This window comes from Bombyx mandarina, chromosome 11 (assembly GCF_030267445.1).
Source record: "Bombyx mandarina strain Sakado chromosome 11, ASM3026744v2".
Taxonomy (NCBI): Eukaryota; Metazoa; Arthropoda; class Insecta; order Lepidoptera; family Bombycidae; genus Bombyx; species Bombyx mandarina.
Window position 1 is genome coordinate 7,064,603 of NC_143218.1, and position 17,030 is coordinate 7,081,632.

At 37.4% G+C, this 17,030-nt stretch overlaps 2 protein-coding genes and 1 long non-coding RNA gene across 3 annotated transcripts in view; 2 read left to right on the top strand and 1 right to left on the bottom strand.

Annotated features, from left to right (window-relative positions):
- Positions 1 to 1,196, top strand: part of mRpL52 (mitochondrial ribosomal protein L52) — a 2,037-nt gene extending 841 nt beyond the window's left edge. The window contains exon 3 of the mRNA XM_028173333.2: positions 392 to 1,196. Within this exon, the coding sequence (XP_028029134.2) occupies positions 392 to 583 (192 nt within the window). The 3' untranslated portion in view covers positions 584 to 1,196. The remainder of the gene's footprint in view (positions 1 to 391) is intronic.
- The window catches only part of LOC149501991 (uncharacterized), a 25,029-nt gene extending 8,721 nt beyond the window's left edge, over positions 1 to 16,308 (top strand). Inside the window, exon 2 of the long non-coding RNA XR_016323766.1 lies at positions 15,972 to 16,308. This is a non-coding gene — a long non-coding RNA (uncharacterized LOC149501991). The remainder of the gene's footprint in view (positions 1 to 15,971) is intronic.
- On the bottom strand, positions 3,723 to 13,725 carry LOC114242192 (very long chain fatty acid elongase 7). The gene is made up of 6 exons (XM_089731534.1): positions 13,680 to 13,725; positions 13,531 to 13,592; positions 12,625 to 12,927; positions 6,367 to 6,441; positions 5,821 to 6,117; positions 3,723 to 4,586 (listed from the first exon to the last, which is right to left on the bottom strand). The coding sequence occupies exons 1-6, from the start codon at positions 13,723 to 13,725 to the stop codon at positions 4,347 to 4,349; spliced, it is 1,023 nt and encodes a 340-aa protein (XP_089587660.1). The 3' UTR covers positions 3,723 to 4,346.
- Positions 16,309 to 17,030: the final 722 nt, after the last annotated feature.

Consider the following 17,030-nt stretch of genomic DNA (forward strand, 5'->3'; position numbering starts at 1 on the left):
AACCATATTACTCTTAAATAATACAGAACTTCCTAACGACATATTATACAAACAAGTTGAATAAAAATGTTGAAATGTAGCTTATTAAATTATTGAAAATTAAAATGCCGTTTAATCCATTGTCAAATATTCAGCCAAATAACTAAACAGTCTAAATACGACAGCACTAATGATTGAAGTAACATAGGTGATTGTCTAAATAATGTATTATAGTCTGCATTCTGTTTTTGTTTTGCACTAAATTTCATAATGTCTTTCACCTATTCTCTAGTAGTCATTAAATAGCCTATCGCTTTACGCTTGGACTTATAGTACTGTTGGTTATCAGCCAGTACCTCATCTAAATAAGCTCGTCCACCCATCTAAGCAATAAAATATATGTTTATTTCAGCATAAACAAAAACTAAGGATGCAACGACAGAGGCAACTAGCTGAACAGATAGTGACATTATCCTCCGAACTGCAGTTTGCCAAAGATAGATATCAGAAGATACAAAAAGAAGAACAAGAGAAACGACAAGAAATCTTAAACAACAGACTCAAACCAAAAGGAATGATGTTGCAGAAGAAAAATTTATCATAAAAAATGTAATTGTAAAGTAGTTGTAAATGAATTAGAAATTGAAATAAAGAATACTGTTATTTCTGCCTTACTGTAACAAATTGATTATGTAGTATTGTTGGCAGACCTGTTGTACAGTGTTATTGATATTAAATTATATTTAGTAATGTTCTTGGTTTGTTTGCATGTGACCAGGATATGTATGGAAATGGTAGTGCAAGATAGAGGGGGAAGAGGTCAACTGAAGAAGATTATATGAGAAAAAGAGGAGTGAGTGTTGAGATTATGGCTGATAGAGGAGAATGGAATAGAAGAAATCGCTGTGCCATCCACGTCTAGTGGGATATGGTGGAGATAAAGAAGAAAAAGAGTTGTTTGTTCATTGTATCTTGTTATTAATGAGTGTGAATCAATTTCTGTCTGGGCACACCTTTTGTATTTATAAGATGTGGTATAAGGATAGAGGTTAATTAGTTTTTTTTATTAGTTATTTATTAGATATGCTGGGTTTTTATAAGGAGCACTGATCTTTAACATCTCACTAATTTATCCATATTTTTTAATGACATGTATATCGACATATGAAAAAAAAAATGTACTGAAATTTGAAAATATATAATATTATATTTTGGCACATTGTGAATTTGTACAGATCCTTTATTTTTGACTCTTGCACTTAACTATTTTGAGTGGTGGGAGGGCGTATCGTAAGCTCATTCAAAGGGTTGATACCGCTACCACTCATTTCTGATAAGAAACCTACATTAGAATTGCGACTTAAACCTAATGTTTCAAGATTTCACTTAGCACTTCAATTAGCACCAGGCGAGCTCATTCACACAACTATACGATAAATAAACAGAAACACATAGCACAATTGACTGAATGAGTTTTTTTTGAAGTGAAACTTCTTTAGGCGCATGAGGGTAAAATTTTTACAGATGTAACGTCACGCAGGTATGCAACGGAAGTGTCGAAAGAGAGAGAGAGAGCGATCGAGACCGATTGAGAGAGATTAAGACAGGGCGAACGTAGCATGAAGCAACTAGCCATGGAGTGAGAGTAGGGAGCAAGCAAGTGTGAAAGATCGTGAGAAAAAGTGAGACAGAATGCTCAGTTCCTACATTAAAACGTACGTATAAAGTATTTTATTTTTAATACAGCGCCATCTGTGAGATGTTTTAATACTAACGTGTGTATGAAACCTCTTGTAGTGAATTTTAATTTAGGATATACGTGAAGTTAAAATATCAATTCACAGAGGGCGCTACCTTATACTATAAAAGGTGATTAACAATTATTTACTAATGACAAAATTTTACTAATTGTATACTTAGACATTTAGGATAAGTGTATTTTAATTTTTGAAGCTTTCACTTCTAACACGTGTGAATTGCACACATGTTATTTATTTAAATAATGGACAAATCATAGTAATATATTGTTTAGATTGGCCAGGTATGGCTGAGCGGTCGTTCCGTCATCGTCCGTAATCGGTAGAACTAAATTCATTGTAATAAAAAGCTTTATATTATACTTAATGAAAATAAAAAACTGTTCCAATTGCGTCCACAACCTGACTTGCCAAATTTGGCGCCATTATTATTGCTATTGCACCTTTGTGCTCTGTCAAACGGGCTACGGTATGAACTGTCATAGGCTGAAATAAATCATGGCCCCATAAAGGATTTCTGAAATTTTATCCCAAAGGTTTCACTTTACAGCAATGCGGAAGCCTATTATCGTTGTCAATTACCAGCCTAACAGAACACTGTAGCAGGCTTTCAACACATTGGCGTACATGACCGCACTCTAACAATGTTAAATTCCCGTTTTCATAATTTGCTGACCTGGAAATAAATGTTTCGCTACAATATTCATTTTCCAGGTTTAAAATTTTAGCGTAACGTTGAGATTGCGATGAAATTTCTGATGGTACATACGCTGCTTAATTGCGTTAAAGTTAGTTCAATGTCTTTTTTTTTTATTGCTTAGACGAGTTGACGAGCTCACAGCCCACCTGGTGTTAAGTGGTTACTGGAACCCATAGACATCTACAACGTAAATGCGCCACACACCTTAAGATATAAGTAGGTACTAAGGTCTCAGTATAGTTACAACGGCGGCCCCACCCTTCAACCCGAAACGCATTACTGCTTCACGGCAGAAATAGGCGGCGCGGTGGTACCTACCCGTCCCCCTGATCGTCAAATAAGAATAATTTCTCCTATTGCTATTGCTATTGCTATCGATGCGATGTGATCGTATATAAAATCGTCGCCAAGACGCGTCGTCAGTACGTTTCTGTTTGAAAGGAATTTAACTGCTTGAGAAAGGCTCTGAGTTCTTAGAGATTTAGATAGGAATAAATTGAGAGAAAAATTGACAATTCTAGTGTAATCTAATACAGTAAAGTAGTTAAAACTATTGTGAGACATTAATGTTTTTGCATTGAATATTTAATTTATTTATTTGTTTATTATTTAAAATTATTTAAATCGCCCTCGAAACCTCGTTACCTATTAATTTTTGCATTACTCAATATTTATAAAAAAACAAAGTTATATCTAATCCTTTAATTTATTTTTTAAAAATAAACAATAGTCGAATTCAAAAACAATCCAAGTAAGTAGTATATTCTGTTCACAATTCCTACTAATATAATATAATTTAAAATTAAAGTTTACATTAACTTAGTTATTTTTTTAAGATAATCAGTTATAACTAGAGTTGCTGGAAGATTACAAATATTTTTTATCGTTGTAAATTGGCAGAGGAGTTCACGAAGCACCTAATGTCAATTGGTTTTGTTTTTTTGAAGGTTTAATGGCCTGGTAAGTGTCAAGTAGATTTGAAGTCCATACACCCGAGGACTTGCTTAGTGGATTCAATTTCCATGTACAATACCGACCGAATGTCTCAACATATAGTGCCCGACAAATATCCCACACTGCTATTTATATTAAACTACTATCAACTCAATAAAAAAATACAATATGGATGTAATAAGTTGTGTCGGCTTTAAATGATGTAATATTTTTATTTTTCCTAGAACGACACAACACGCATGAGCGTCGTGTCCGCTGAAGTTAAAGACCATGTGCTTAGTGCGAGGTTTTTAACATTCTCGATAGAGTTAACTCAAATTTTTGTATGGAGTTGGAAGTTTGACTACGTTTGTCGCTAGGGGTGCTGTTCCAACTCTACGTGAGAACGTTAAAAAACTGCCACTAACCACACGGACGAAGGAATTTCAAAAACATGCCATCGAGAAATCAGCCGCAAAAATAGAACTGCAAAATATAGCATTCTTCCAGATTACAACATTAATGTATAAATAAACTATGGTCTATCGTAGAATCATTCATAGCACTCATCCATCCTTGTTGCAAGAGATCATTGTTGCCATATACAATAAAACTGCTTAACTTCATAGTTTTGGGATGAAAGTAAACATAATTTACAATTTTGTCTTTATTACTTTTTTATTTTTAGCTTTCGACTAAGAAAGTAAGAAATAATAAAAAGCACTACTAACTCCACTTCTTGGCGTCACTCCGTCTTCCTCCGTTAGAGAATTTTTAAAGGTCCTTAGCTAGTAGCAGTTTATCTGCGTCCCTGTGTTGCTGATAATCATGAACGAGGGTATTCAAAAATGACAGAGAGTGTGAAGGCTTTACAAAGTGTCCGGAGCCAGCGATCTGAATCCAGGGTGACCATGCGAGCACTATCATAAAATTTGTTCATTTTCATGACATACGTCCCCAGATAAAATCAGAATAATTTACTGCATTTTCACAGTCATTTTACCGTAATTAATCGCTCCTTTATCGTTCATCGCTTTACCGGCATTTATGATTTGTTTAGCGTTATTTTTTAAATAAGACTTTACGTAGAAATCACCGAATAAATACAAGAATAACACTGTATTGAAGCAGACAACGAAGAGCAGACCATGTGCCGGCTGACACTCAGACGAAACGTGATTGATTATAATGTGCAGAAACATCATTACGAATTGAACCTGGAGAGAAGAAAACATTAACTTTACATTAAAGGAACGTATAGAAAATAAGGGAATGCGGGGCAGGGGTATTGAACTCCTTCGTATAAAATCATATGGGTGTTTCCACCTTGACCAGATTTTCGGTTCTTAATCTTTATGCAACTTTTGCAGTTCGTATATTTGAGTGGATTTAATATGCAATGTTTTCTCTGTTTACTGTGTTAGCATCGATATAGTTTCTTATAGATAGTTTTACTGGTCGTAGGCCCTCTCGTGTGTCCGCACGGGTAGGTACCACCGCCCTACCTATATCTGCCGTGAAGCAGTAGTGCGTTTCGGTTTGAAGAGTGGGTCCAAGGTGGATGGCACATTTACGTTGTAGATGTCTATGGGCTCCAGTAACCACTTAACATCAGGTGGGCTGTGAGCTCGTCCACCCATCTAGCAATAAAAAAAAAGTTATTAGAGCTTGTGATCCCCATAGAGTTTGAAGACTGCTAGTTCAATGCTATGAACTTGCTATGGACGCTATCATTCAAAGCGGAACACACGTAAGATAGATGAGAATTTGTAGGTTTAATTACCATTTCGAGAGTTGAAAGGTTATTTGGTTAAAGCGACATTTCGCTTAATACGCGACATTTATCCTTATAATTAAACGTCCGTTTTATTTGGTATTAGCATCAACAGTTCGACGTTTTTAATTGAACTTCAAGTTCACTCCATTGAAGTAGCCGAAGAAGTTTTTTTTGTTATGATATTTTGGAACGAAGTCCCTTATGGGACGATGCTGGAGGGGTACCCTTACCGGGAAAAAACGTCCGTAACGTAAGATTTTTATTAGTAATGCGCACAGTGTACGACTTAACTTTGTAATAACGTACAAAAAATAACATATTTTTTTATCGTTCATTGACCACGATATCAGGTCGATCGTTTGCGCAATACACTAACTCGTATGCAATCAACCGTGAATGAAGTGTACCACAATAAGTTCGCACGTTACCGGATGACCGTGGGTTGTTGCGAAACCTCTAGTTTTATTTTCTTTATACCTCGAATAGAACTTAAAATTAATATTTTTATAATAAGGAACTTCGTTCCTATCCGGTTTCCCACGATGCCACACATCTTTTTTTCCAAATTTTAAACTTGAAATGGCTCTGCTGTAAAGTTGCAAACACGTCGCTTCAACCAATTAGGCTTTCCCTCGTCGATTTGAGAAGTTTTATTTATACCTAAAAAAGCTTACCAGCTGCATAGCAGTGATGTACTTCTTCCACCACAAGTATTTCGTGATCCTCGGGAAAACGGACAAACAGTAATATCCGTACATGATAATGTGGACGAAAGAGTTAATGGTTCCGAGGAAAACTGTGCCATCAGTCCTGCTGTATTTCACCACTGACCACGTGACCAACACCATCGTAGCGTGATGGTAGACGTGAAGGAAGGTCACCTGGCGTTGGTTTTTACGTAAGACGAAGAATATAGTGTCCATCAGTTCCACAACTTTGGCTACGAAATAGTAATGACTCCCGTCTAGGATCTGGAATTTAAATTAAAATACATTAAAAAAATTCTAATAGTCTATTATAATGTAAGCTTAAGTCGTTTACAGTACGGTTCCGAAATGAAGAGCTTGGAGACGAATTTGATTTGATTAAAGAAGATCCAAAAAGTACATTATAATTTCAACCTATAATTAAAAAAAAACAGCCATATTTGTCGGATGATAAAGAAGTAGAGATAAATAAACATACTGAGAAAATAATAATTAAATTTAGAAATGACTAACCAAAATTTTTGTTTCGTCTTTTTCGCACAGACATTTCTTGTTCCACATTCCGTATTTACTCATAAATTGGTAGCCCTGAAATATAACATATTTTTGAATAATTAAAAACACTGGTCCGAATATTATTTATTATAAGGGTGTGTTCACATACACGATTAGCTGTACGGCCCAAGTGGTGTTAAGTGGTTGAACATCAATAACTTCAATGTTGTCTCTCACCTTAGAACATGAGCTTTAAGTGTCGACTTAGAGCTGACGTTTTACAGTATTACGGCTTACTGCTTCACGGCAGAAATAGGCAGAGTGGCACCCCGTTGTGCAGACCTACAGTAATCACAGTAATGATGTCGTAGTGGCCTAATAGATAAGACGTCCGGTGTATTCGTGTTGAGCGATACACCGGTGTTCGAATCTCAGGCGGGTACCAATTTTTCTATTTAAATACGTACTCAACAAATGTTCACGATTGACTTCCACGGTGAAGGAATAACATCGTGTAACAAAAATCAAACCCGCAAAATTATAGTTTGCGTAATTACTGGTGGTAGAACCTCTTGTGAGTCTGCGCGGGTAGGTACCACCACCCTGCCTATTTCTGCTGTCAAGCAGTAACGCGTTTCAGCTTGAAGGGTGGGGCAGCCGTTGTAACTATAGTTGAGACTTTAGAACTTATACCTCAAGTCGGGTGACGCATTTACGTTGTAGATGTCTGAGCTCGTCCACCCATGTAAGCAATAAAAAAAATATCACCCAATTCATAATTTTTGTGGATTTTTATTAGTCAGTACAGAACTCGCTGGAAGACCGTGACGAAGTTAAATGTGTTTAAGATGTGTTTAATTGCGATGCCAAAGCAATACCTAAGTATTTATATAATTAATAATATAGCGCCTTGTCTTGTCTACCTGGAACATATCATTGTTATGCCTTCATAAATAATGTAATAAGCTCTCTGCTTTCTCTAATTTAAACAAGTATTATGTTCTGTTATAAAAACGACACAGTGTGTAACGACTCATTGTTTTGAAAGTAATGACGTATGGAGAAGAATAAAGCAATAATAATAACTTATAATCAGCATCAGTCACACAGATCACACATAGTCATCCTGCCCCAATTTTTTGATCCGCCCAAAATTTAACGGTGGGCTCTCTGCTCCTGGCATTGCTGAAGTCCATGGGCGACGGAAACCACTCACCATCAGGTGGGCCGTATTCTCGTCCGCTTACAAGGGCAATAAAAAATATTTGGGATCTCTGTGTTATGGTTATGGTAGGTTATGTTATTGGTAAAAAAAAATGATAGATACTTAGATATGTTTAAATATAGATAGATAATAAAAACCCAGACAAAGAGCAAACAAATCTGTTCATCACATAATATTTGCCCGATGTGGGAATCGAACCCACGACCCTCGGCGCAATAGTCTAAGCCGATCTCTACTGCGCCACCGAGTCAGTCAGTTAGTACCTACACCACTTAACACCAAATGGGCTGTCAGTTCGTTCACCTGTTACACGAGTAACCTTGATTGAATAAAATTTTCGATTGAATTCAATATACCCTTGAACTTTTCGATTTGTGTCAGAGGTGTGAATGTTTTTCAATATAATGTAATATGAGTTTACAAACAATGGGAAGATCTTTTACATTCGATTCAAAGGAGAATGCCTTGAACTTTTTTTTTATGAAATCGTCTGTATATGCATATATACCTAGTCAGGTCATAAGTATTGTCACACAGTAAAAACTTTTCTTTTAGAATGCTGGCCACAAAAAAGTTTATTGAATTCGAATTTCGAATTGTTCATGAAAAAAATATGTATACTTTTATAATTTTTACTCATTTTTAAATATGGAGTGGACGCTTAAAGAAGACCGTGTTGCAGCAGTTATTGCGTTGCATCGTTGCGGTTACGCGCCAATTCAAATTTTTAACATACTGAAAATTTTTAATATAACCAAAATATTCGTTTATCGTACTATCAAACGATACAATGAAGACTCTAGTGTAGATGACAGGTCAAGAAGTGGTCGCCCTCGGTCTGTTAGGACTCCAGCAGTGATAAAAGCTGTGAAGGCGCGAATTCAAAGAAATCCCAAACGTAAGCAGAAACTGTTGGCCCTTCAGATGGGGTTAAGCAGAACCACGGTGAAAAGAGTGTTAAATGAAGACTTAGGGCTTCGGGCATATCGAAGAAAAATAGGCCATCGTTTGAATGCTCGTCTAATGGACCTGAGACTGAAGAGATGCCGCGCTTTGTTGAAGCGGTACGCGGAAAAAAATATCGGGAAATTCTGTTTTCGGATGAAAAAATTTTTACCGTAGAAGAGAGCTACAACAAACAAAATGATAAGGTGTACGCACACAGTAGTGAAGAAGCGAGCAACCGTATTCCACGTGTCCAACGAGGTCATTTTCTATCCTCGCTCATGGTATGGTTGGGAGTTTCTTATTGGGGCTTAACAGAGGTACATTTTTGTGAGAAAGGTGTAAAAACGAATGCAGTTGTGTATCAAAATACAGTCCTGACGAACCTTGTGGAACCTGTTTCTCATACCATGTTCAATAACAGGCACTGGGTATTCCAATAAGATTCGGCGCCAGCTCATAGAGCGAAGAGCACACAAGACTGGCTGGCGGCGCGTGAAATCGACTTCATCCGGCACGAAGACTGGCCCTCCTCCAGTCCAGATTTGAATCCGTTAGATTACAAGATATGGCAACACTTGGAGGAAAAGGCGTGCTCAAAGCCTCATCCCAATTTGGAGTCACTCAAGACATCCTTGATTAAGGCAGCCGCCGATATTGACATGGACCTCGTTCGTGCTGCGATAGACGACTGGCCGCGCAGATTGAAGGCCTGTATTCAAAATCACGGATTTCATTTTGAATAAACTTTAGTGTCATAAGAATCTATGTTTTGTTAAGTTCATTTTGGTATATGAATGGTTACATAATGAATAAACTTGTTTCAATTATTTTACATTAAACATGTGACAGAATTTATGACCTGACTAGGTATATACAAATATCATTATAAGATATGTCGATTTCCTTTCTTCAGTCGTCCTCCTCATGTCTCAGAGTTGAGACCACCTCCATCCATGAGTTCGTTTCCAACGTTGATATAGAAAGCAAAGATGGTGTTTGGAGAACACAATTTTTTTGCAAAATGTTATAATATAATGTTACATAGTAAATTGTAACAAAAATTAAAAATTTTGATGGAGAATCGGGCTCATGCCTCAAGAAGCTTAGACTTATGTACACTTTAGATTCACGAATTACGAATATGGTAAAACGATAAGTATTTGTGCTTAGCTATTAAAAGAATATTGATTTTCAAATACATTGGTATTGCTGACGTTCATAGCCGGTGGGGATATTCGATCCGCGTTAAACGCATAATCTTTCCTCCAGCCTACCTCAATGAGTTTTGTCTTATTTGAATCTCGGACGCAATCGTTGAGACTAGGGTTTTGGTCGCGTCAAATTCGACATTCTCCCCCCAACAACCTTACGCGTAGGCGAAAATCAGGCGATTTCCTACTGTTCCAAAAAATATATTGCCATAGTAACAAGATAGTTCTCAAAATCGAAATAGAAAACAGTAATTAAAAGAGTCAGAGCTGTGACGTCAGTCAAAATTTATAACCAAACTTCACGACACGTAGAGTGATAAAACGCATATAACTTTACTTTGTTTGTTGAACCACGAAAAGTACTTTGGAAGCTATGAGGGAACAAATAAAAATATCCAACAAACATATTATTATATTCTCTTTTCTTCTCTTCCATCAAACAAACAGAATAGAAAAACTAATTAATCTCAATTAACGATCTTTTGAACCTAGCGACTATTGATTTTGTATGGAATACGCAATGAAATCTAAACTCCAATATGCGCCAAAAACATACCTTTGTTTTGTCACAATAAAACAATAATGTTTGCTGTTCATTTCCCGTCTGACGTATGAAAGATGCAAGCGACGTTTCCTTATTGCGACCCGTCTGAGACCAGATGACTATATTTGCATTATGAAATTGCTTTACAGTGTGCGAGACGCATCCATCTACTAACCAGGATATCATTTAGAGACCTCAACCTATAATTATCACGTGTGTAGTAGAAAACGTATACGAGACAAGCAGACCAATACAAGCTATATTTTGATTCGAGTCTATAGTTATATAATGCTAAAATATCGTAACCTAAATAAAACTTAGGTTACGATTTTCCTGAATGAATTTCAATTAGCTCAAGTTCTTAATTTCCAAAATATAGGTTTGGTGATTGACGAAAGCGTCTATGAATACGACGCACCAAGCAATCGCGGGAGCGAAGGATATGTAGTTTTACGAAGAAAGGAAGATATTCTACCGAGCGGGTGATATTGCTCGGTAGACCGACGGTCCGAACGTTGTTGTTCGGAACTTTTATACCTAGTCAGGTCATAAATTCTGTCACATGTTTAATTTAAATAATTGAAACAAGTTTATTCATTATGTAACCATTCATATACCAAAATGAACTTAACAAAACATAGATTCTTATGGCACTAAAGTTTATTCAAAATGACCTCCGTGATTTTGAATACAGGCCTTCAATCTGCGCGGCCAGTCGTCTATCGCAGCACGAACGAGGTCCATGTCAATATCGGTGGCTGCCTTAATCAAGGATGTCTTGAGTGACTCCAAATTGGGATGAGGCTTTGAGCACGCCTTTTCCTCCAAGTGTTGCCATATCTTGTAATCTAACGGATTCAAATCTGGACTGGAGGAGGGCCAGTCTTCGTGCCGGATGAAGTCGATTTCACGCGCCGCCAGCCAGTCTTGTGTGCTCTTCGCTCTATGAGCTGGCGCCGAATCTTGTTGGAATACCCAGTGCCTGTTATTGAACATGGTATGAGAAACAGGTTCCACAAGGTTCGTCAGGACTGTATTTTGATACACAACTGCATTCGTTTTTACACCTTTCTCACAAAAATGTACCTCTGTTAAGCCCCAATAAGAAACTCCCAATCATACCATGAGCGAGGATGGAAAATGACCTCGTTGGACACGCGGAATACGGTTGCTTGCTTCTTCACTACTGTGTGCGTACACCTTATCATTTTGTTTGTTGTAGCTCTCTTCTACGGTAAAAATTTTTTCATCCGAAAAAAGAATTTCCCGATATTTTTTTCCCGCGTACCGCTTCAACAAAGCGCGGCATCTCTTCAGTCTCAGGTCCATTAGACGAGCATTCAAACGATGTCCTGTTTTTCTTCGATATGCCCGAAGCCCTAAGTCTTCATTTAACACCATTTTCACCGTGGTTCTGCTTAACCCCATCTGAAGGGCCAACAGTTTCTGCTTACGTTTGGGATTTCTTCGAATTCGCGCCTTCACAGCTTTTATCACTGCTGGAGTCCTAACAGACCGAGGGCGACCACTTCTTGACCTGTCATCTACACTAGAGTCTTCATTGTATAGTTTGATGGTACGATAAACGAATCTTTTGGTTATATTCAAAATTTTCAGTATGTTAAAAATTTGAATTGGCGCGTAACCGCAACGATGCAACGCAATAACTGCAACACGGTCTTCTTTAAGCGTCCACTCCATATTTAAAAAAGGGGTAAAATTCTAAAAGTATACATTTTTATTTTCATGAACAATTCGAAATTCGAATTCAATAAACTTTTTTGTGGCCAGCATTCTAAAAGAAAAGTTTTTACTGTGTGACAATACTTATGACCTGACTAGTTATATTGTGTTGAAATATTATCTTGAAAATGTTGTGAGTTTCAGGCATTTGTCAAATATCTTGTGTTGTATGATGGCTACCGCCACAGATATGCTCCCAGATCCTCGTTAGGTTTGCCACACCGGGACTTATGGAGGATGCATACAGCGGTTCGCCAACTGAGAGGTCTAATGGTCGCGTCGCCAAAATTCGTAAGTGCATCGGTTCGCGAGGCCAAGAGGCGAAATAAGATGCGTAGATAGACTGCTTCTACTCGCCTTTGGTAAGTTTTGAACGTCTCGTTGGCGATTAGACGCACGGGCAACGAACGTGTGATGGAGAAATTGGTTGTTGGATTTGAATACAACATATCATATTCTCTATACGTGAGGTCATTGCCCCAACTATTAAAGAAGTTTCTTTACATTTTCCGGCCCAAATAAATGTGTGACAAGCGTATGTACTCAGTATCAAGGCTAATTCAGTGACTTTAAAACGTAAGTTTAGACTTATTTGTAGCACTTACCAAATAAAAGATGTAAAACGAGACGGCAACTTGTAAATTGTTGTATACAACAAGAAGCTTTTCAACATTGTAGGGCTTTCGTTGCCTCATGAATTCCGGACCGAATTTCAAAACGAACCACAAGTATAGTATTATAATCGTGGTCACAGGAAATGGGGATGACATCAATAGTTTTTGATCCGTATAATCACCTGAAAGAAAATAAGGTGATGCTAGTTTGGATGACTCAGTAATCGCATCGTTGGCACTAACGGTCCAGGCATCCCTTGGGACTGCTGCCCAACAGCCACTCTTATCGAAATGCTATCTCAGTGCTGAGCTTGAAAAATGAATATTGATTTGCAAAACTATGTACGAAGGCCCTTCTTTCAAATACGACCAAAAATCGTAAAAGGTAGGAGGATTCTATGAGCAATTTTATAGCCAAAATGACGGTCTCCGAACCGAAAATAAGGATTAAACGAGCATAAATTACATTTACGTTGTAATGCTCTCATTAATTTAATGGCCTACAAAAAGCGGCGGGTCGTTACGGCGAGGCCATTTAAATCGCGGAATGCACGTTCAAAATTATTGGTTTTGGTCGCCTAGTACTGAGAATGCTATAGTTCTTAAAATGTACATATGGATTTTAAAAACATTATAGCTAATATAAACTGAGGCTTAACCGAACCTTAAAAGAACAGCACGTTCTTCTCTGCTTCTTTTTAATGTCTCTAAACCGTGAAATGTTAAGTTGACGTTTTGGATAAAATCGATGATTTTTAGTAATAGTGCTAAAGGGAAAATGTCGCGGCTCCTACACTGTGAAAAAATTTCCATGAAGAACAGAATAGGCAGTACAACGTTGGATCAATTTTTGATTTTACCATTCAAGCTTCATTGTCACTTGAGCTACAGTATCACCTCTGAACCTCTTGATATCTCCAGATATACTGTAAATACTGGATCCAAAGGTCTGCTGAATCCTTGTCAGATCAATTTGCCTTTAGCTATTCTGTGGTCTAAATGTGCTCTTAATGAGCTTAATGAGAAATGAAAGCTGCCGAACTCACCGGCTCCTTTGAACTCCCAGAACGATGGCACATCTATTCTTTCCATGTTTAATTTGAAGACAGGAAACGAGCACTTATATTCGGTAAAGCTAAGATTTCATCCTGTGGCGCGTTTTATACTGCCTACCACAAATTTGCAGTTCGGTTTAATACCTTCTGTCGAAGTTTGTTGGCGTAATCTCTTTTGTTTTACAATAGTATAGGTTGCGGTGGGATTTGCAGCGGAAACTGAAACTTTGAGGGTGAACCGAGTTAGTTTATGTATTAGGGCTGATTGTGGACTAGACTTGTTCGAGAATAAAAACTCGTACTTCGATGGCCACTTAAGCCATCAGACGTGGAGCTTAATAGTTACAAGCGGTGCAACCTTCCAATAATCGGTAACACCGCCTGCTATACTACTAATTTTAACATAGCTATTATCACATTCTAAAAAAATTCGTTGATATTCTCAAAGTTCCGCTATACGTAAGAAATCGCTGTCACGTCGCTTCGAAAAACACGCTGCTTGTGGGACGAAAACTCAAACGGTGACCCTTATTAATATTCCATTTGAATTCTAAATACTTCTAATTGAGCAATTGATCGAACTTGGCATTGTGTTGTAAATATAGTCATTGAAGTTTAACGTATGTATGTATTTCTTAATTATTGTGTTTGTATAATACTATAAAATGATTTGTATTTAATTGCTTAATTAATATTACTATTGTTATTTTTTAAATTAATCCTTAAATTATATTATATACTGTTGTTTTTAAGATCTACGAATAGTAATAGAAATTCCAAAATTGTTTTTATACCCCTCCATTTACATTTAGTAGGCAGCGGCTTGGCTCTGCCCCTGGCATTGCTGAAGTCCATGGGCGACGGTAACCACTCACCATCAGGTGGGCCGTATGACCGTCTGCATAAAAAGGCAATAAAAAAAAATGTAACTATTTTATTTAGAACGAATATCTACTTTTTTGTTTAATATGTATTTTTGAAGATACGAGCTCCCAATGAGTTCGGATTTCAGTAAAGCTTTCCAAAGATATTTTCTGGGATACAATGTATGTCAAAACAATTTTATTTGCGAATTTCCAGTTGAAATTAACCTCAACCACACATGAATTCTAAAATGTTGTCGAAAAGCTTTCAAATCGGTCTTGCGTTTTCGGGGAGCTTTCAAATCACGTCTCGTAATAATGAAGCTTCCGCGTAAACATTAAACATTGTGAAAGTAATGTGTTTTTCGTTAATTAATGCAAGCTTTTTAAATTTTTGGGTTTTTTTAAATTTTTTTATTATAAAATTTGTGTTCTTCATTTTTCAAGCTGTGTAATTTTTACTTGAAAATAGTAGAAGAATGAAATAGAACCTCCTATCCTATATTCGTTTGTACTGGTTCACGTAAAAAGCGGACGTAGAGAATAAAGAATTTCATTTCATTTTGATATCTGTTACTGGTGGTAGGACCTCTTGTGAGTCCGCACGGGTAGGTACCACCACCCTGCCTATTTCTGCCGTGAAGCAGTAATGCGTTTCGGTTTGAAGGGTGAAGCAGCCCTAAGAACTGTACTGAGGCCTCAGAATTCATATCTTAAGGTGGGTGGCGCATATACGTTGTAGATGTCTATAGGCTCCAGTAACCACTTAACACCAGGTGTGTTACAAGTATATATTTTTATGTAAGTCTATTAAGATATAGCACCGTCCATGCTAGTTTGCTTATTCCTCTCCCTCCAAGGTTGCCTGGAAGAGATCGCTTTCAGCGATAAGGCCGCCAATTTATGTCATCGTCTATTATTTGTTTTATATACTTACTCTGTACATGTGGTGTTAAATAAAGAGTTATATTATTATTATTATTATTTCCGCCACTCTGCTTATTTCTGGCGCAGAGATTATCCTATGAAACTGAGACTTAGAACTCATGTCTGAGAGTGAGTGTCGGTATATACGTTGCTGATATCTATGGGCTCTGGTAACCACTTAAGACCGTGAGCTGGTCCACCCATCTAAGCGATAAATAAAATTAAACTTATTATTCTTCTCTGAACACATGAGCAGAGATGACGTCGACGACAAAGTATATACAATGTAATAAATTTTCAAACAAACTGTGACTTAATAACTTCATGCAACGCTTGTTCTCAAATTTCAAGACTGTCATAGTTAGATTAAGTAGGAGTATTTTACGTACAGCTTACTGCCAGTGTCAGTCGGCGACGGTATATTCCAGCTTTTCCCCTTGTGGACGCTGCAGGCCTCACGAGGGGCGGTAAGAGACCCAGTGAAAAAAAAAAGTGTGTGTGTCCGCTCCGACGCACGACTGGAGTTTACTGGATATAAAAAATTAAACGAAACAATACGAGAAATAGTTCTATATTACGACAACACGATACACTACAGATTATTAACAAATTAACGAGACACAAAACAAACGACTAACAAATATATGAAAATACAATAATGAGAGAAACGCGCGATCAGTACGAGGCTTTGTGGCGGACTGCCGGCGCATGTACTAGCATGTCACACGAAATGCGCATAACGCATTTCGTGTGACATGCTAGTACGATTTTGGTCCCCATAATTTTCATACCCCGGGCCTATATATGTAAATCGATTCTAAAGGAGTAAACTCCAAAAAGGGGGGTTTTGTAGAGGCTTGGGAGGCGATTTATAATTTCATTTAAAAGGACTCTTAGACACCGACTAAGCTCTCACTATAGTGGTTTTTAAGTAGGTGAAAAAATGAGGGCGCTAAAAAATAATTTATTCTCAAAGTGGGCAGTAGACAAAATAGGTTTGGGAGCCACTGGTATATACGAATGAAGCTTAAGCACACACACACACATACATAGCGGACTGGTTAATAGGAAGAGCGCAAACATCCGTTTTATTACTCAACAGCTATTTATTGTATTTAGACGAACAGCGTGTCAGTTGTAGTTGTTTTTTATTAGTCGTACCTACGTTGTATTGAAGACAAAATTACATTTTTACGAGATCTTCTTTTATTAGATTAGCTAGATTCCCACCCGCAGCATCGCCTGCATTAGCTACGCTTTATATCGTGTGGGTCGTGATTCGTGCTCAGCAGTGGAATAAACCATAGCCCTTATTGTGTTTCCAGGGCTCAAACTATTTCTATGCCTAATTTTGTCAAAATTGTTTATTTGCTTGGGTGTCAGGCAACGGACAGATAGAGTTAGTTACTTATTTTAAATATTTGCTATATAGGCTTTAACGGCTAACAAAGCCCACGTTAAGTCGTCGTGGCCTAAGGGATAAGACGTCCGGTGCATTCGTGTTGAGCGATGCACCCGGTGTTCGAATCTCAGGCGGGTACCAATTTTTCTA

Excerpts from the sequence above, each read along its gene's own strand:
- LOC114242192 (XM_089731534.1), bottom strand. The coding sequence starts at position 13,725 with ATGGAAAGAATAGATGTGCCATCGTTCTGGGAGTTCAAAGGAGCCG. Across the intron at positions 6,118-6,366 it reads AAGACGAAACAAAAATTTTG|ATCCTAGACGGGAGTCATTA; the intron begins GTTAGTCATTTC and ends TTTAAATTCCAG. Across the intron at positions 4,587-5,820 it reads ACATCACTGCTATGCAGCTG|GTTCAATTCGTAATGATGTT; the intron begins GTAAGCTTTTTT and ends TCTTCTCTCCAG.